The 21,123-nt window shown below is 33.5% G+C and overlaps 2 protein-coding genes and 1 long non-coding RNA gene across 3 annotated transcripts; all 3 read right to left on the bottom strand.

Moving 5' to 3' along the window:
• Positions 1–426: 426 nt before the first annotated feature.
• LOC125214846 (tRNA uridine 5-carboxymethylaminomethyl modification enzyme MnmG-like) lies at positions 427–9,612 on the bottom strand. The gene is made up of 13 exons (XM_048116031.1): positions 9,157–9,612; positions 8,126–8,277; positions 6,994–7,085; positions 6,017–6,130; positions 5,436–5,766; positions 4,542–4,721; positions 4,277–4,357; positions 2,959–3,177; positions 2,734–2,876; positions 2,161–2,327; positions 1,428–1,645; positions 1,160–1,252; positions 427–761 (listed from the first exon to the last, which is right to left on the bottom strand). Exons 1-13 carry the CDS (start codon positions 9,344–9,346, stop codon positions 585–587), a joined length of 2,157 nt encoding a protein of 718 aa, XP_047971988.1. The 5' UTR covers positions 9,347–9,612; the 3' UTR covers positions 427–584.
• A 5,920-nt stretch (positions 9,613–15,532) lies between these two features.
• On the bottom strand, positions 15,533–16,848 carry LOC125210884 (rust resistance kinase Lr10-like). Its single transcript, XM_048110505.1, has one exon. It carries the CDS (start codon positions 16,656–16,658, stop codon positions 16,164–16,166), a length of 495 nt encoding a protein of 164 aa, XP_047966462.1. The 5' UTR covers positions 16,659–16,848; the 3' UTR covers positions 15,533–16,163.
• Positions 16,849–16,935: 87 nt separating this feature from the next.
• Positions 16,936–17,756, bottom strand: LOC125211089. The gene is made up of 3 exons (XR_007174452.1): positions 17,465–17,756; positions 17,344–17,370; positions 16,936–17,100 (listed from the first exon to the last, which is right to left on the bottom strand). It is a non-coding gene; the product is annotated as an uncharacterized LOC125211089 (long non-coding RNA).
• Positions 17,757–21,123: the final 3,367 nt, after the last annotated feature.

Raw genomic sequence — 21,123 nt, forward strand, 5'->3', positions numbered from 1 at the left:
TTTCATATCTAAGTATTTTCTTCATGTTAATTTGTTTGATTTTTTCGTCTAGGCTACAATATTTTTTTTTTACAAATAAAAAAATCACATTCGTCGCCAAATAAAGAAATCACAAATAAAGTTGTTGACTATCTATAATATTTTGAAGCTACAGCTTTACACATTTGTCGCCAACTTCGTCTTTTCCATAATTTTCATGCAAAGAAAAACACTGAACAAAGAAATGGCTAAAGGAAGCAAATTAGCATTTACATCCTTTGCATAAAATAATTATTCAAAACGTCTTAAAACTCGTCTTTTATATATGTATAGATATAGATACATAGAATCATAAGAGTGATTTGACACTTTGATTTCAAAATTTTGGACTTGGCAATTAAGATCCCATATTTTAACAAATACACGATAAATAATATATGTAGTGACTAAGAAAATAAACGTTACCACTATACAAATAATATGGCCTCATGAAAATGCACAGAGCTGGCTCAGGCAGAGGTGCAAAAGCTCTTCCAGAATAACTTTTACCCGATCAAAACCAGACTTGTCATTTACAAGATACTATGATTTTAACATTGAATAGTTTAGTGTGCCTCCGACATTTCTTGCTTCTCACCAGCCAGAGTAGAGGTGATTATTTGATGTTGCGTTCGTTCCTGAGCCTTCCTCCGGTTTGATTCTAGGATTATGAGAAGTGCAGTGATGTCAGCAGGGCTTACTCCACCTACTCTACTAGCCTGCCCAATTGTTTGCGGCCTCACCTGCAGAAATGGAGATATCAAATGTCAAAAATGAGTTAAATCGTGTTGATAGCTGACCAACTTGTTTATCCTTTATTCGGAGGGGAAGAAACAAGTCATCTGGCGATAAAAACAAACAACCATTCACACTTCTATAGTTGGTTTCATCTAATCTGTAATCATAACAATCCTACTTCTTGCAGGATGTGCAAAATTCTAGTTACGTGGTATCGACGAAGCAATTTATTTGAGCATCAATACATATCCTACCCAAAACCATTAAGGAAAAAGGAAAAAGCAAATAAGCAATTTATGCTGTTCACTGCCTATTTGTCTGTGACTTGAAGAACAGGGGAAAAATGTGAAAGCTATTAATTTGTAGGTAGAAATAGCATAACTACAATCAATAAGGAAAATACCTTAGACAGTTTCTCACGTGCTTCATGTGACAAAGTTGTCATATCATAATAGTCGAGGTCCTCAGGGAGGCGTCTGTGCTGTTGTTGAGCCATCTACAAAGTCAATTAACAAAAGAAAATCAGATTTTCTAATTCAGTGAAATCAAATATATAGACTATAAAAGATCTCCTGGTACGTGTATGCAAGCACTGACACGGGAAAGACAATACAGAGAGAAACAAGCCCGCTAAGTGTTAAAAGATAATTTATCATGCTTCAGTTTTCTACCTGCCGCAGTTGGGTTTGTTGACGTATGATGAAGCCTTCGTACTTAATATCTATCTCTACGCATTCCTTTTCCATCCTAGATAATAGAGCATTTCCATATCCATGCTTGTCAAACAATTTGTATTGCACGTGGGGCTTCTTAAGGAGGCTTTCCAGTGTAGATGATTCCTTCACAGGCTGAGAAGAAACCTCCGTGACTTCAGCAGCAAGATCTCCGCCTGAAAGCACACATAAAGGGTACAGTATTTATAGCCACCACGCCAATTTTACAGAATATAACCTTTAAGTTAATTTAAAAATACTATTTGTCATCATTCCCTTCACAAATATTAGCAAAATTTTCTACTACTTAAACATTCAGAAGTTATGCAACGGAAGATTCTTGGCTGAGGTGTTTGACTTTGTAAGTTGTGAAAGGATTAATTCCAAGAACTGGTGGTTTGGTTTTGCATCTAGCAAGTTGTTTATGGCTTCTCGGAATGTCCTCTCCTATAGATTCCAACCACGTATAAATTTCAAGACAATCAGCAAAACAAATATTGATCATGATTCATGAATGACAACAAAGTATGTAGAGTTGTGGATAGATAGATCTCTACATAATGGTGTGTGCATAAACAAGTCATTGTCAAGAGATGAGGACCTTCTTTTATCTATTTTTCAACAAGGTATCAACTTTACAATCATCATACAATGTCTGTGGATACTCGGGAATAAAAGCATAAAGACCAACCTGAAACTCTGACAGTCTTGAGTCGATTTTTCTCTTCCAAGATACGAGCCTGCTTGTCCTGGTAGATCTTCCAACGCACATCATCTATCAAACCAATATCTCGTCCAAGGGGTGTGAGGCGGCTATCAGCATTATCAGATCGCAACAGCAAACGATGTTCAGAGCGGCTGAAAATTTGTAGCAAAAAAATAATAATAAATAGTTCAAACAATAAAGTAAATAATAAATATATTGAATATATTCTACTCCACTATTCAACAGTAAAAATTAGTATCAGAGCTAGCCATGCGAATACCACTCTCCCAAAGATGTGAATGCAAATGAGAGACCAGTTGAAGCTAGAGTAACTGATTGTTGTTCAGTTAGGAGAAGAAGCATGGCTATATAATCAACAATCTATTTCCGGTAGTTAGTTAATGACTAATGAATGAGAAAGATTAGTTACACGATAGAGGGCTTGATATATTGAGCTCAAGCTGGTTCTTAGGGATTATCATCCTTATAAATTCATTTTTATTCTTTGTAAGGAGGTGGTCTGTAGAAAATGAGTGTGGATGGGATATAGATCTTTACCTTGTCAACACCCGATACGGTTCCCGGAGGTCCTTCGTCACCAAATCATCAATCAAAGTTCCTATATAACTGCTTTCTCTCTCCAGGACAATTAAAGATTTACCATCTGAATGTCTCGCAGCATTTATTCCGGAAATGATGCCCTGTCAGATAAGGTACTGAAAATTATATAATACTTTATAGATGACGAACAAGCACATCAACATCATATTAGTTGTAAAATACCTGCGCAGCAGCTTCTTCGTAGCCAGTTGTACCATTTATTTGACCCGAGAAAAATAGTCCTTCAATTTTTTTTGTCATGAGGGACCTAAAACACTGATGTGCTGGCAAGTAATCATACTCCACAGCGTAAGCAGGCCTCAGCATTGAACAGTTTTCAAGTCCAGGTAAAGTCCTCAACAGTGGTAGCTGAAGTCTCTCCGGTAAGCCCGTGGAAAATCCCTGTTAGGTAAGAAGGCATGATGATTATCTCTAATAGATCAACTTCGGGTTGCGTAAGATAAGCCCAATGGTTGCATGATAAGAAGCATCGCCCAACCCACCCACATGTCAGTACACACACCAAAAAGTCCAGAAAGGATATAATTTATGTTTAAAGATGACTTTTTTGTCAAGGCTGTACAAACGTAGATTAACAATTTGCTTTCCAACAAAAAAATGTGACTAACACCGTACCTTTACTTGCCCAGAATACTGTATCCTATAAGATAGAGAAGTGTTCCAAACAAAAAAAACAGGTTCAACAAAAAGTTGCAGAAATAGCAAAAACAAAAGCGTGACTAAACAAGTAGAGAGTAGTTCCTAGGTACATTATCATTTTCTGACGCGTATCTATTAGCAGTTGATCAATACTCTTGTCAATATAGTTTAATGCTACTGAGTAGTGACAAATTGAATTATTGATTGTGACCTTGATATGGAGCAGGAACTGCTAACTATGATGAACGCACTAACTATGGATATGATGATAAAAACAGACCAATTCTATACCATCCTTCAATTCAAATTTGCAAAAGCAATGTCTCCCTGCATAGTATGGATTCCAAGCATTCATGATCTGGATGTGAATGAGTCAAATTACTTATTCTTCCGTCAATTAGTGGATCATCTCTCTGAAAGATGTTCCACTAGAAATATTCTTTACGATTGGTGTTCATAATGGCAAATATAGGTCACAAAGTGGGAGAGTTTGTACCTACAATAAATTTCCAAGGACATGCAAAAAGCGATAGTAGATCCTGTCATTTTCTTATCTTAAAAAAGAAAACCATTATCATATATATTGGTTCCTACAATTCATTAGTATATCTAGGATTTCCTAATTGTTATTTGAGGAATAGATTTAACCTAGATGAAAACCTATCTCTCCACTCCCTATATATATGGGAGACTCGCATTGTGAATAATGAATATACAGCATATTCTCTTCTTCTATATGTCTCTATACATTACTGCTTACGTTTCTTAAGAAGTTTAAGAAGCCCATATACTTGTATGTAAAAAAACGAAGAATTGGAAGACAATGGTAAAGCCTAATAACCTGTACATACAGTTCAGGCACTGTCCGACCCTCTGGTTCTAGAAATATTTGGTGAGACTCCTTGTCCTGAAATCTGACAATCTAGAAAGATGTTACACAACAACTTTAGGAAAATATAGAATTATAGATACAATATGAAAGAAAATCTAATACGCAGGTTCATGCATTCTGTATCACATTTATCTATAAGTAACATGCACACAATTTCTGAATGGCAAAGAAAAGAAGGCAGAGATACATCAAAAGGTATCTACATCATCCTAACCTTGTCTTCAATAGAGGGGCAGTATCGAGGTCCCTTAGCTTCCACCCATCCTCCATAGGTTGGGGTCTCATGCAAGTTATCTTTTATTAATTGATGAGTTTCCTTTGTAGTACGTGTCAGATAGCAGCACATCTGTTCCCTTTCAATATGGTAATCAGGATCGAAGCTAAACCAGCTTACCTGTTGATCATTAAAAAGAGTTTTAAATACCTAAGGTATCTATTACAAGCACAGCCACCCAATAAGATTTTGGAAGCTTTAGCTGATAATTAAGCTCAAACCAACAGAGTCAGAGACAGAATATAACAAACAGCTATTATGACGTTGTGGTTAGAGTTACCATTTTTGGTCCAAATTCAACTGCTGAGTCATACAGATCAATTGCCATATTCACCATTACAAAGTTATAGCTTAATTTTAAAATATTAAAAAAAAGCTGAACTTTTTACGCATTGGACTTAACAACATAAGAATTAAGCTGGGTGGCCATGAAGTCTGGGGCCAACCTAAGTTACGTATGGTAATATCAGGTAAACAAGACCTGTAGGTGATTCAACCCTAACATGCAACCAGAATTTTGAATATCAATCCATCAATCCATTATTAATAAAACTAGAGATAAGACACTAGGAAGATTTGTCAATATATAACATCAGTGGTCCAAAATTAGGAATATCTGAACGAACTAAGATATTTGAATAACCCAACTGCCTACATCTGTCTTCTGCAGTTGCTGTCTTTTTCTTAAGCCAACTGCATTATAGTGTAAAGGTATAAGTTTAGGTACGAACCCACGTCACATTGGCCATAAAATGTAAACAGTTTACCAAAAAACAGTTTCAAGCTACATCCCATTAAACTATTGAACCTATATATGAAATTTAGTTGCATAACCTCTTCATCTCCATGTTGAGGCTCCATTCCGGAGAAATCCACTGTGCGAGAATCTACCCGTGCAGGTGTTCCAGTTTTTAACCGGTCTGTCTCAAATCCAAGCTTCTGTAGATTTTCTGTAAGGCCATGTGAAGCTGATTCACCAGCTCTTCCTGCAGGCATAGAAGTTCTGCCAACCCAGATTTTCCCACTCATGAAGGTGCCAGTAGTGAGAACAACTGAGGGTGCATAAAACTTCATGCCAAAGAATGTCAGAACGCCTTCTACACTGTCATTCTTCCCCACCAATACATCCGTCACCATTGCTTCTCTAATGGAAAGGTGAGGAGTACTGAGCATATGAACCGATAGTTAGACAATGAAAGCAACAAATAACAGTGACATCTCAGATCAAACATGAAGCTCTACCCTTGTATTACAGCATTATAATAATTCTTCAGCAAAAATTTCAACGTAAATGACATACAGACGAAGCAATATCTAGTACAACGCAATTAGTGAACCACAGATGAAATAAGTCAAGTTTACTCGTAAGTGCACTTCATTGATATCTCTCATCACGGAAGGATGGATGAACTTGCCTTTCCACAATCTTCTTCATTTCAAAAGCATATTCCCGTTTATCAGTTTGAGCACGTAATGCTCTGACAGCAGGACCCTTTGAGAGATTCAATATACGCTTTTGCAAGTAACACCTGAAATATAGACATCATATCCACTCATTTACGTATAATAAACAGCTGCAAAAGAGATAGGGAGCATTGTCTACCAATCAGAAACACACATGTGAAATAGGAACACCCTGTATAAATCTTATTTCTTATTGTCATCAACTCATCATATTGAAGAAACTTATTCATTACTCATTACATCAGACAGGTATATCTTATGTCCAATTAGTTCAGTGCATGATGTTGTGGCACTAGCCAGATAAAACATGCCTACTCAATCACACCTCAGTGCTCTAAGTACTCATTTATTTTCTCTCATGGACTAGTCTGTTAAATATTTCTGATCACGAAAGTTCATAACTTCACACGGAGGTCTTTTATTCCTCATTCAATGTCAGGCATTCATTTCAGTATACTAGAAACTTCAGCATTTGAAAACATAACTGTTGGCTTCCAGCCTTCCTCCAAGTGGATTTGACAGTTACCAAATGCGAAAGAATTATGAAACATAATACACTAATTAGGAAGTCATTTCCCTTACAAACTAATCAGAAGAAAACAATTTACACCGATCTTCATAAACCAAAATAGTATGGAATAGCTAAAAGGAAGTGGAAGAACGCCATGCCAATCAACTGATATGCATTTTACGTTTGGTATTCTTTTTTAATTGTTAAATGAACATAAATTTAAAGGAAACGTCACGGTGGACTCGAACCCGAGACCTTTGGCCTTAGGCATTAACTACTCTACCACTAGGCTAACTACCAACACACGCACACACGTTTTGTATTCTACTTGAACATCACGTACAACAAGAGCATCACACAATGATCATGGTCAATTTAATGTTAAACAATACTAATATTAAAGGTCCAATTGTTTACCTATCTGCTACTTTTCCCATTTCACCACCAAGTGCATCCACTTCATGTACAAGTTGAGACTTTGCAGGTCCACCAACAGCTGGATTGCAGGGCTGTATTCAACTCAACTTAGGGCAAAAATAATGTGAATCTCAAGCACATATAAGATCATTTTCCCTCAAAAAGATACCATGAACAATGATTTGTTTATTTACCATTGCACCCAGCAGCATCGTTTATTTACCTGTTTGACCTTAATATCAGGGCTGTATTCAACTATATTAGTCTTACCATTGCACCCAAGAGCGCTGCGTTGTTAAATTGCCTGTTTGACCTTAATAATGATTTTTTCTCATCTTTTTGGTAACCATAAATAGTTTTAGAGCTACATGCAATGTGCATGGACACTATTGTTAATGCAATCCAGAAGCCTAAGAAGTATCTTAATGTGCCTCTATTTATAACTATAAATACCGCTGACTGCTCTGCAGGAGCTGCATATCTCAGGCTTTCTACAGGCTCAAAGATGTCACTCATCTTCTTTGTTGTCCCATGTTTATTCTTGTTTTAACAATAAATAATTATCAAAGTCTTGAGTGCAAGACTTCTCATCTTCTTTGAAAATGACAAATACAGCCTTTGAAGTTTGTATCCCTCACAACTACACCTGCATTAGTTGACCTAACACATAATAAAACTTTTGTCCAACAATAAAGAGTAAACCTTCCCCTAATATACCATTTCAAAATGAATTGAGAGAAAAAAAAATTGCCTAGGGTATAAATAATTTTTTCAGAGTGGTAGGGTGAGAGTAGAGGCTGAAAAAGTTGCAAAATTATACTTAAATTCTGTGCAAGTGGGTCAGGAATGGGTCAGAGTCTAGGGTGAGCGATTGCATTATTGGGTGGATGGGTCACATTATTCTTAGACACATCACTTTGGGATAATAAGCAACATAACTTCTTGAAAACAGACTACTAATAATAAATGCTAATTGAATTCAAGAACTCAACTGGAATATATATCTCAAAGCTAACATTTGAGAATACATAGTCAAAATTGAATGGCAGACAGCACATGATACAACGAATCAGTTCAAAAACAAGTGATGATAAATATTCAACAATCAGAAAAGGTGGGACTTGATAATAACCTGCCATGCAATTCGGTCAATGTTCAGAGTGAGAAGAAGTGTTTTTGCTCCTAGACGAGCAGATGCAAGTGCAGCTTCACATCCTGCATGCCCACCACCAACTACAATCACCTCATATATTTCCTCCGATCCATCCCTGTGATTATTCGATTCTGCAAATAACATTACAGAAAAAAATACTTCTTAAGCATTTTTTCCAAATACATCTGAACTCAACTATAAAATTTGCATCCAAGTTTAGATAAGAGAATCAAAATATCAACCTAGTTTGTGAATGAAACATTACTAAAGCTGTGAAAAAAACACTAGAAATAGAAGACCAAGTTACAATATCAATCTTGATAAATACTCCCTCCATACCATGTTAATAGAGGCGTTTCGTTTTCTGCACTCGTTTTGGAAAAATAATTCTACCTCCATCCCACAATAAGAGCCACATTTCTTTTACCATAAATGGTAAGTAGGCCTCACATTCCACCAACTTATTCCACATATATTTTATTATAAAACTAATATATATAAGTGGGACCCACAGGCCACTAGTTTATTCTTTACATTTCTTAAAATACGTGCCCACACCAAATGTGACTCCTGTTGGAGTCGAAGGTAGTAATAAATAGTTAAAGTGGTGAAAGAATAAGTAAGAGAGAGAACATCTATACATTATTCTCTCTCTTACTTTACTCTTTATCCACTTTATTATTCTTCCAAAGCGAGTGCAGAAAATGAAACGCCTCTATTAAGGCGGAATTGAAGGAGTACAACAGAGTTAGGAGTACAGCTTGACTGCGAGTTGAACTTGTTTTATACTAGCTTAACCTAATATAATACGCTAAAAGTTCCATCAAATCATATTCTAAAGAAGTTACTGGAAACGAATTCAATGCCTTGAACATGTTTTGGTATCCGAATTAGGTGAAACCTGAACTATAGTTGCATTTCACAATTAGAGCTCTATAAGTTTCGTAATTGAAGTTCTAAACACGCGTTGAACAGACAAAAATGCCGATTTTGAGGGAATGGGATTGTACCTTGAGAAGCAGAGGCTGAAACACAAAAGGACCTAGGTGGATTGCGGTAAGTAGGGCTGAATATGGCGCGGGTGTTGTGAGAGGGCAGGCTAATCGAGCAAGTGAGCGACCTATTGAGGAAGAAGAGAGGGGAATAGTGTGGACAGATAGAGGCGAAGCGATTGAGATGAAGAGAGAGAGTGGTAGTCATTTAGGTCTAAATCGTTGGATTAACTGTGGGAAGGAGTTGGCATGGATTAACTTAGTGAAGAATTTGGAGATGAAATCGAAAATACAGAGAAGGGAGAAGGGGAAATCGAATAGGTTATGCGGCGGCGACCTCCGGTAGTGTTTGAGATTCGATTTGGTAGTCGTTCAGCTCTAAAATCTTTGGAACGGCGTGGATAAGTTTTTGTTGGCTGAGTTTTGTGGCGCCGACGTCGGCGATTAGGTGGTTTGGAATTCCCGGCGGATTGGAGTGGAAGTCTCGCTAGTGTAGTATTTGTTTGGGGCTCATTGTTTGGGCCTGTTATTTTAGCATTATAGGCCTATTTACATAAATTGGCTTGGGCTATTGTGTAATGTTATTCTTTTCTTGGGTAGATGTTTTAATGTTTATTGGGCCATTATATAATGTTTTTTACATTCTACTATTCTTATATGATTGTATTTAATTTTTATATTAATTATGATATTTATTTTTATTATATATTTCGAATTTGGTTTATTTAATATTTTATATAAATTCTTTATTTTGATTTAATTAGTTGTAAATATATCTTCTTTATTTGAAAATTATTTGGCCCTCGAGCTATGCACGGGCCGATGATGGTTGATCCGTTGGCACTTCTATAAATTATTTTTGTACCATTTTTTTGGAAGTATATCTTTATAATTCTATTATGCTTTAATTGAATTATTATATTAAATTTTAAAACTTAATAAGAATATTTAGGTTTTGCTACATTTTTAATAGAAGTAATCTCTTAATTATATATTATTTAATTTCAATGTACTAATACTTTTTTTAAGCCGATGTTGGTTGATCCGTTGAAAGTCCTATTATTATAAGTGAAGTTGTTCGTGATGAACTTGACACATCTCTTGAAGATGAGAGCACTTTTGTTTCGTCATCTTTTTTATTAATGTGGAGGTTTTTTTTTATTATTTGGATTGAATTCTTTTAGTTTTTGTATTTACGTAAGGTTTAATGTCTATAGGTATACTACTTTAAGGGTCCTATTCTAATGCTTATAGTACCTTAATCCAAAATCAAGATTAAATCTCCACCCTTGGATTTTAAAATGAGTGGATGAGATTAAAACTCACAAATCTCAATAAATAGTAGACAAAATATCAACAAAAGGGTAATATCGTCATTATGTTATCATATGATAATTTTCGTGGGTGTTTTTGTATTTCAACATTGTGTATTACAAATATCAACAATATGACATTAGAATATCAACACAAGGACAAGAAAATATCAACACATTTTTATTGAGATTGGACATGCATAATATTGAGATTTTTCCTACAATATATTGAGATTTTTTGTTGCGTTTGTTGATATAAGCTGCTTATCAACATGTACGAAAATTGAAATATAATTTATCAAATTTCATCACCCGAACATCGTCGGAACATATGCAATTGAGATCTCGTTGGAATCCTTATTAAATTATCTTTAATTTAATATATTTTTTGCGAAAAAATAATTTAAATTGAGAGAGCTACGTAAATTTAAATATTTGAGATAATTTTGAGGAGAGAGAAAGTAGTTAGTTATAATTACTACTTTTAATACCTTTTTAATTTAATTGATAATTATATTTAAATTTAAAATATATTACACTTCACATTATATCAACCACAAGATCTTCTAATCTAATGGTTAAAAATTGGTCTCAATTTTGGATTGATAATTAGTTAGCAATTGATCACATCCCTACTACGTTAATAACTACTATTTTCTATCGTTAAACTTTGTTAAAATTATTATGATAATCAAAAATTAAAATTCTTCTATTGAACTATTGCATTATTCATAGCATTTGGTAGTGTATGTTTTCTATTTTCTTTTATAAATATGTTAATAGAAGTAGAGTTTTTATGAGCATTTTTTTTAATAGCAGAAGCGATTCTACTCTTAATGTTTTTTACAAGTCTTTCAAAATGAATGAATTACTGGTTTGAAAAAAATGTTTCTAATGATTTTGTTTTTGCGTGATTGAATACCTATGTTTTGTTGAACGATTGTAAAATGAACTATGTATTTATTTTCAAATAATTTTCTTTATTTGCTTTGGTATTTAGTAATTCTCAATTCTCTGTTTGTATATCCTATTCTATTTCTGTTTCTTTCTTCATACCCTTTGTTTCTATCCTAATAACTGATATTTTATCTATATCATTCAATATTATTATTATTATTATGAAATGTTTCATTATAGTGGATTGAAAGATGTATAAGTAGAAATATGTTTTGGTGTTGTTTATAATGTTTTCTAATTGTTTATAATCTTATGAATACAATATTTAAATAGTTTCTATTCTTAATTTGCAATAATGTTTTACATTTTTTCTATATAATCTTTATTTTGATTTAATTAGTTTTAAATATATCTTTTTTATTTGAAAATTATTTGGCCCGTGCATAGAAGAGTAGCGGCGATAGAAGAGTAGCGACGATGGGAGAGAAGGGGAAATTACATAGATGGGGAACAACGGCGATGGGATTGAGAGAAAAGTAGGTTTAGTAGTATTAATATAGTTAATTACGAGATGGGCTAATTAATGGCATGGGTTAAATAATAATTTATTGAGTATTTAGTTATTTTATTGAGTATGAATTGTAATATTAGTGTTTAATAGTATAATACAATAAATTAAATAATAGTACAATATTTAATGTATTTTTTATTGAACGCATAATATACTTAATATATATAAATATAATAGTATATTATTATAATAATTGTATCAAATTATTTAATTATATCTGAAAAATTATTGACAAAGTGTTGTGGGGTGAATGTGTAATTTAAATAAATATGTAGTTAAGATTGAAAAGTTAAAAAAGTAGGGGAATATGAAATATTCTTTTGGGTTTTGAGTTTGGTGTAAATGGTTGGAGATAGTCTTAGGGCATCTCCAACGATGCTGAAAAACGGAAATTTGCAGTGAAAAACACCTCCAATCATACTCCAAAACGCATCCCAAATCGTCCTTTTTTGCGTTTTTGGAACAGTGTTACGACAAAGATGCAGTTGTACTGTAGCTACTGCATTTCACTTTTTGAAATTCCTGGAAATTGCAATTGGCCCTCTCATCCTTTGTATTTTCGAATGGAAGCAGTGATTTTGGAGAGTTGTAGATGGTTGAAGAAGGTGTGGAGGATATTTGAGATGCAGAGCAGAGAGCGAAAAATTAGAGAAGCGGAGAGAAGGGCAAGAAGAAGATACGGCGCTGGGAGAGAGAGTAAATTAGGTTTAAAATATATTTAATGGCATGGGCTAATTAATGGGATGGGCTAATTAAACTAAATAAAAATCAATGGTATAGGCTAATTAATTATTATATGTATAAATGTAACGTGGATCATATTCTAATACTTATAACATCCTAATCCAAAATCAAAATCAAATTTCCATTCTTAGATTTTAAAATGAGTGGATGAGATTAAATCTTACGAATCTCAATAAATAGTAGACAAAATATCAACAAAAGGGTAATATCGTCATTATGTTATCATATGATAATTTTCGTGAATGTTTTTTTATATCAACATAGTGTATTACAAATATCAACACATAAGAATATCAACACTAGTACACGAAAATATCAACACATATTTATTGATATTTTTACATGGTTTTATTGAGATTTTTTATGTATTTGTTGATAAAAATCTGGTTATCAACATTTACGAAAAATAAAATAAAAAATATCAAATTTCATCATCCGAACGTCGTCGGAACATATGCAATTGATATCTCGTTAGAATCCTTATAAAATTATCTTTAATTTGATATATTTTTTGCGAAAAAATAATTTAAATCGAGAGAGTTACGTAAATTTAAAGTTTTAAGATGATTTTAATGAGAAGAAATTGACATTAATACCCTCTAATTTTATTTATTAATTTTCTTAATTAAAAATATAATCCATGTGACATTATTTCAACCAACAGATCTTCTAATCTAATGGCTAAGATTTAGTCTTAATTTGAGATTGCTAATTAGTTAGTAATTGATCACTCCCCGATGTAATGATGCAAAGTTTTATCAAATAATTAGTTCAAAACGTTAATTGATATGTAATTTATTTTATATAAATTATTAGTATTAATTATTTATTTTGTGTGATTTGTGAAATTATATTTAATATAATTTACTCCATTATAAAATTTATTGAGTAAAATTATCTGTATCTCCTGATCTCCTTCCTAGAAGTGTTCTTGAAGCTATTCTTATTCCTGTATGGAAAGTTGCTATGTTATTGAAATTTCTTGCTCTTCTCAGAAATCGTACTTGGACTCTCACTACTCTTCCACCCGGTAAAAATCTCATTGGATGTACTTGAGTTTTTAAACTAAAGATGCATATTGATGGTTGTATTGCTAGGCATAAAGCCAGATTAGTGGCTCAAGGTTTCTCTCAACAGCCTGGTTTTGATTACAATGAGACTTTCAGTCCAGTTGTGAAGCTAACTACCATTAGGTTGATCTTGAGTCTTGCTGTTTCTCATGGTTGGACAGTTACTCACCTTGACGTCAATAATGCCTTTTTGAACGGATCTCTGGAAGAAGACATTTATATGAAACAACCTCCTGGATTTGAACAAGGAGGCCCTCATCTTGTTTGCAAGATAAATAAAGCTATATATGGATTGAAGCAAGCATCTAGGGCCTGGTTCTTTACTGTTCATTCAGTCTTGATCACTCTTGGTTTTTCTCAATCCAAGGCTGATGCTCCCTTATTTTTCAGACACCAAGGTGAAGATGTTATGAATCTATTTGCTCATATACGTTGATGATATGTTAGTGACAGGAAATTCCAGTTCAGCCATCAAGACTGTCATTTCTCTAACTTAATACTCATTTTTCATTGAAAGATCTTGGGAGTGTTAGTCTTTTTCTTGGTGTGGAAGTAATGAAGACAACCACTGGTCTTCATCTTTGCCAAGCTACTTATGTACAAGATCTTTTGGAGAAAGTTAATATGTCCGGTGCTAAAGGCTGCCCTACTCCTATGGTCTCAAGTTGTAAGCTGAGTAAAACCATTGGTGAACCTCTGTCTGGTTCATCCTAATGAAATCCCCTTCTTCAAGCTAAAGCTTACCATTGAATTGTTCTGCAATTATGTCTTGTTCTCTTTCTTTTTAATAAATGGAGTACTAAAGCAATCAACACAAATGAACATTTCAATAAATGGAGTACTAAAGCAATCAACACAAATGAACGTTTCAGCATATTGGTGATTGTTTCCACAAACTTTCTTCTTCACAACATTTTCCTTCACTTAATATTATTATTGTCCCTTTGAAACAGGATCATAGGAGGAAAAGTTTGAGGTCACTACCTAGGGTGAGTATGCTAGGGAAGGTTCATCAACTCTTGAATATCTTAATCCCTCTTCCGTTGACTTTGGTTTTGTGGTTATTAATATATGTAAAATTAAAAATGTGACTTCTTCGTATAAGGTTAAGCATCAGATTAGGGAAGAGCGTGTGAGTAGGCCAATCGGTACATAGTTAATGTCTGAGGTCAAATGTCTCAAAAACCCAATGTCTCGAGGTTATTTAACTTTATATTTATTTACCAATAAAAAAATCAGATTAAGAAAAAATTATAAATCTTTGCAAGAAAACTCAATAATTTATTGTTAAATTGATTTTCATGTACTTTGGATATGTGTGACTTGATTCATAGTTAAAAGGTCTATTTGTGATTAAATATATTTTTTTCATCTCTTTCCATGACCTGAGAGTAAAGTGAAAGAAGTATTATTGAAACAAATATAGATAGGAACACTCTCCTTCGCGAGAAAAAGCTGAGGTGTATCAATAATTGAACATTTTAAATCCATTACATTAAATATCATGACACGATCAGATTCATAAATAGAGATGTGCTAGCAAGATAACTTATAACAAGATTTTCTCCTATTCTAATTTTAAACAATAACGTAGCTGCATATGCATAGAGACCTACAAATTTAATTAGAATAAAAATATAACACATATATAGAGATTCTCGGATAAAAAAGTTACATAAACTAATAACGGCACATGGATCAATTGAAACAAAACAAGAATAAAAATAAAGACCCTAGAATTGTTTTGCCTATAATAAACTTACTAATAATGAAACCTTTTAAGCATATCCATTCTACTATAAACCCACAATATTTGTTTCACACATGAGTCTCAACACAGATCGAAGCTTCAACATGATGAAGCAGGGAAACAGAATCAGAGGAACATGTAATTTCAGTTTGATCAAAACCTACTCCAATATGAGTCGATTGAGAAGGAATTTGCAAACGCTCAACATGACCTTCCAACATCTCCAACACCTTATTCATTGATGGGCGATCATCTGGACTCATTAGTATGCACCACAAGGCAACTATGGTCATCTTCTTAACAATACTCTTACTACTCTCATTCTCATCGTCAGACTTTGCTTTTTCAATTCCAATATCCTTGCCTTGCTCAAAACAATCATATACCCAGTATGGAAAATACTTGCTCGTACTACCATTCTTTCCTCTCAAGTCTCTCTTCAAGCCCACCATGTCAATCAATAACATTCCGAAACTATATACATCTGCCTTGAAAGACTCTGCCCCCACACTTCTGTTGATTAGTTCAGGAGCAACATACCCTATGGTTCCTCTAGCTGTAGTCAAGCTTACTGCATTTTTACCAGTAGAGAAAAACTTTGCAAGCCCAAAATCAGATATTTTTGGGAAAAATTTATCATCAAGGAGTATATTATGAGGCTTGATGTCAAAATGCAGAATTTAAATGTCGCAGCCTCGATGCAAATACTCAATCCCACGAGCAACTCCAACTGCGATCTCAAACTTCGTGTCCCAATTCAAGGGTTTCATGTTATCTCGATTGAAAAGATACTTTTCAAGAGAACCAGTAGTCATGAAATCAAAGACAAGAGCAAGTTTGGATCCATGCGCACAATATCCAACTAGTTTGACAACATTGACATGGTGTATCCTTCCAATAGTTGCGATTTCATTCATGAAGTCCTGGCCTTTTCCTCCCGATTTCCCAAGGAGTTTGACTGCAACATCATTGCCACTTCGGAGCCTGCCTTTGTAAACAGAACCGTAGCCACCTTCGCCTAGTTTGTCTTGAAAACCTTTAGTCATTTTTTTGACGTCCGAATAGGAGTACCTAATCGGGGCGAGTTTGTTGTCACTTTGTAGAAATGATTCTATATCTTCATGTAAGGAGAGACGCCGTGTTCGGAATTTGTAAATCAAAAACCACATTGCCATAGGGAAGGTGATGCCCTTGATGCAAAAATTATGATGCTCAAGATTAAGGCTGAGAAAACATGGAAGAAACTCAAATATTTGGTATGAATACACTTGTAATTACTATCTTTTAGTAACTAAAATATAATGAGAGCGCACCAGGCAGTAGATTATTATAATTCTCTGGTCCGGCCGCTGCAAGCACAGGGAATTGATACATAATTAGCCTGAATAAGAGTACAAATATAGATTGATAACGAATGCAACGATTCTTACGTAGAATCACGTTCAGAAAGAAAGCTGGTATATAATATAAAAGCATTGATACAGCCGCGAAACCAAAGATGGTGAACACAGGAGGGCTTACCACTGCACATAAAACAGCTTGAAAAAGAAAGCTGAATATTTAATGATGGATAAATTAAGGGCGCACCTACAATTATCACAAGAACGATGTACATACCTGCAGATTCATAGATATACACACAATTAACCTTTAGTAATTAGTCATACCATAATATAAGATACATACTCCCTGTGTTCCATTAGTGTTGGCACAATGATTACTAATAAGCATTAAAGTGGAGAGAGTATTCCCTCTCTTACTTTACTGTCTCTTTTCATTAACTATTTATAGTAATTTTTCTAAAGCGAGTGCGAAAAAGAAATGTGATATAATATGAGATTGAGAGAAAATGGAGTGTACCGGAGAAGATGGATTCAATGAAACCGGCTGCATTTATCCGAATAAGAAAGCATTAGCATATTTATAAACAATGGAAAATCTCATCATCATGGAAAGTGTAATCACAGCTCGAGAGTCTTACTCCGGGTTGTTTTGCACTTGGGGCAGAAGACAAGTTCAAATCCGTACAAGAGAGATTGGTGGATTTCAGACAGCGAAACATTGTCGAAATCCTTAAATTCCGGCCATGAAGTCATGACTACGAGATCAAGTGTGCACAAATGTGGTAGCTCAGAAGCATTCAAGTGTCCCACCTTGATATAAGCATATGTGTTGGGAAGAATGGATGAATAATGAGAGACACAATGAGGAGTAACAACTGTGAAAAGGGAAGAATTCTTGAGTTGATGAGGGCAGCTAAAGAAATTTATAGGGTTTTGTGTTTATGGAATTTGGTAAGGAATGGGATTAGGAATGTCAAAGATGAAGGTAAAGGCATATGAAGAAACAGTGGGAAAAGAGCACATGTCATTTTTAACAATGGAAGGATCAGCCACTCTGATGGTGGAGTTTTGGTAGTTGATTGCTTTGACATAGTAGTTTTGAGAATTGAGAGAGATGGAGGTGATATTGTTTTCGCAGCGTAGCTCGAAGCTTGGGTCGCCGCAGTTGTTGTGGTCGCCCTTGAGCCGGAATGGTTTGCTAATATTGGGAATGATTCCACAAGAAGAAGGGGTGCACTTTGCATCACAACATACTACTTTTACTAATATAATCAACACATATGAAAAACATTTCATCATTGTTGATTGTTTTAGATTAACAGTACATACTTTCCTCTTCACAACATCAAATTAAATACTACTCCACTACTAAATATCTTTTGAAACAGTCTCATCATAGGAGAAAGAATTCGCGGTCACTACCTAGGGTGAGTATACTAGGGAAGGTTAAGATATTGTAGGAGTACTAGGGAAGGTTCATCCACTTTTGATTATCTTAACCTCTCTTACATTGACTTTGGTTTTAATTTGTGGATATTAATTAATATAATGTAAAAATGTGACTTCCTAGTAGTTTTAAGGGTTGATAGAGATGGAGGTGACACTGTTTTCGCAGCGTAACTCAAATCTGTGGTCACCGCAGTTTTTGGGGTCGTCGTTGAGGCGGAAAGGGTAGCTAAAGTCTCTCTTTTTAGTTCAACAATGAGACTTTTATACAGTCAAAGGGAAATCCTAAACTTATAGAAAGAAAATAACTAAAAGGAAAAAATAATTAGTCCTAATATTTTTTCATCTACTAATTTTATTAACTAAAAAGAAAATAAATAAAACATAAAGTATAATTTGCTTAAAAGAAAATAAATAAAACAAAATATAATTTGCTTAGCCTCCCTAAGTCTTATATTCTGTATGCATCAATATTGTTGTTTGATTTGATTACAATACAAACTTATTTTTACTTGTACAAAACCAATGAATGGAGTGCACAACAATATTTGAAAACTTGATTTGTTAATGAATCCATTTTCCACCACTTTAATTATTTTACTTGATAAGTTAATGAATCCATTTCCATCACTTAGTATTTAACGTTATTAGTTAAGAATCCATTTTCCATCACTTTAATTATTTATTGACTTTTAATCTCTTCCATTGACTTTGATTTTGGGGATAATGTATATTTATTACGGTTGCGTGGGTGTGAAAATGTTACCTGAAAAGGAATCTTAATCTAACGCAGAACATCTGGATGAGATCGAGTTAAAGTTGGAGTTGAGTTGGAGTTAGAGTTTGTACATGTATACACACTAATTCTATGAATATGAGACGAATAAAGTTACAATTGCTTTCAACTAATTATGTTTTTGAGCCAAACAAGAGATCAAATTAAGGTCTATATGTACTTGAATATTTTTAATCATATTTTTTAATCTCTTTCAGTGACTAGTATGTACTCCTTCCGTTCCATAGTAATGAAGAGGGAAAAAAGTAAGAGAGAGTATATAAAGTAGACGTGGGAAAATGTGTTGACTTTTATTAAAAAAGAAAATGACTCTATTGCTCTGTAACATACCAAAATGATAAAATGACTATATTAATATGAAACGGATGGAGTATTATTTATTTATCTTTATTATCTTGGATCAGGTGAATAATTGAACATTTTTACTCTCTTTCGTCAACTGACGACCTAACGTGGCTAATGAGCTTTGACCCGTTACTATTTATAACCACGTGATATTATATTAATCCAATAGACTCTAATGAGGGCCGAGGCCCATACATTAACATCTCAGATCACAGCCCAAAGAATTAAGCTACAACCACATACTCATCTATTTAAAGTTTTAAACTCAATTTATTGCATATCCATGGGAAATACACAACTTTTAGTTATTCAGATCTTTTATGAACGTTGAAAATAGTGAAAAATACATTTAACATTAAATTTGTAGTCAATTTCTCATAAAAATCAATTTCATCCAGATCTAATCCTCTATGGCCAATGTTTTAAAAACCGAACTTGCAAGCAAATCGACGAAGCTATTGATTCATGGTTCAACTGGTTTGACCCATTGAACCATTGGTCAAACCGTTTTACTGTTATAAATGTATATAATTAAATATATAATAAAAAGGTATAGTACTAAATTTAGTAAATGATAAAATATAGTATTAAAAATGAGTGAATATACTAACATATAGTATAAAATATTATTTAGTGTACATAAAAAAGTTAATATTGTATTTGTAGGGGAGTGATCAATTGCTAACTCATCCCTTAGTTGCTAATTACAACTAATTTAAGACCATAAGATTTTATAAATCTTGTGGTCTACAATTTGCCATGTGTAATTTCGTTTTTCATTTTTTAATATTAAAAAGATAATAGCAAGTATCAAATTTAGGGTTTAGAAATATAATGTCAATACAGTGTATGAAATACATCAACACGAAGGCATAATAATGTCAACACAATTTCATATTGACATTTTACAATCATAATATTGACATATTATGCAAGGTGAATTGACATATTATGCAAGGTGAATTGACATAAATCTGTTCGTAAAAAATACGAAAAATTAAAAAAAAAATTAATTTTTTTCAAATTTTGACGTCGGAACATATGCATGTAGTATATCGTTGGAATCCTTATAAAATTATCTTTAATTTGATATATGTTATATGAATTTAAAGTTTTGGGATTTCTTTTAAAAGTTAGTTATAACTAACTTGACATTAATACCCCTATTGATTTTTATTAGAATTAATCCTATAGCCTTATTGACGTTTTTGTTGATCGTATTGACATTTCGTGATTGATGATCTAGGCCTTTAGTTTGAATATCTAATGGCTATTATTGAGCTGTAGTTAGCAATTAAATATTGAGTTAGCAATATAACACTCCCCTGTATTTGTATGTATTAATTTTTTTCATCTGTTTGCTTGACTTGAATATATAGAAACAGTCTCCACTGCATGTTTAGCTGAGGTCTATCAATAATTGGACATTTTAATTCCTAACATCAAATATAACACGATCAGATTCATGAGTAGAGGTGTATCTAGAATTTGATTACGTGGGCTAGCGAGTATAAAAATATTTTCTCCTATTCTAATTTTAAAAAATAACTTACATAGAGACCAACAAATTTATTAAGAATAAACTAAAAAAATATAGCAACACGTACTTATTGTTAGGATTGGTATACTGAAAAACATATTTCGAGCATGTTGCATGGATAGAATTGCTTGTATTCAATATATTCTATAATCCATTATTAACTCAAAATG

This window comes from Salvia hispanica, chromosome 3 (assembly GCF_023119035.1).
Source record: "Salvia hispanica cultivar TCC Black 2014 chromosome 3, UniMelb_Shisp_WGS_1.0, whole genome shotgun sequence".
Classification (NCBI taxonomy): domain Eukaryota; kingdom Viridiplantae; phylum Streptophyta; class Magnoliopsida; order Lamiales; family Lamiaceae; genus Salvia; species Salvia hispanica.

What these genes read in the sequence shown, in the direction of transcription:
- LOC125214846 (XM_048116031.1), bottom strand. Translation starts at nt 9,346, where the DNA reads ATGACTACCACTCTCTCTCTTCATCTCAATCGCTTCGCCTCTATCTGT. An exon ending in CCGTATCGGGTGTTGACAAG is followed by an intron (nt 2,328 to 2,733) that starts GTAAAGATCTAT and finishes ACAAATTTTCAG; the next exon opens with CCGCTCTGAACATCGTTTGC. An exon ending in CAAGACTGTCAGAGTTTCAG is followed by an intron (nt 1,646 to 2,160) that starts GTTGGTCTTTAT and finishes GTGTGCTTTCAG; the next exon opens with GCGGAGATCTTGCTGCTGAA.
- LOC125210884 (XM_048110505.1), bottom strand. Translation starts at nt 16,658, where the DNA reads ATGGCAATGTGGTTTTTGATTTACAAATTCCGAACACGGCGTCTCTCC.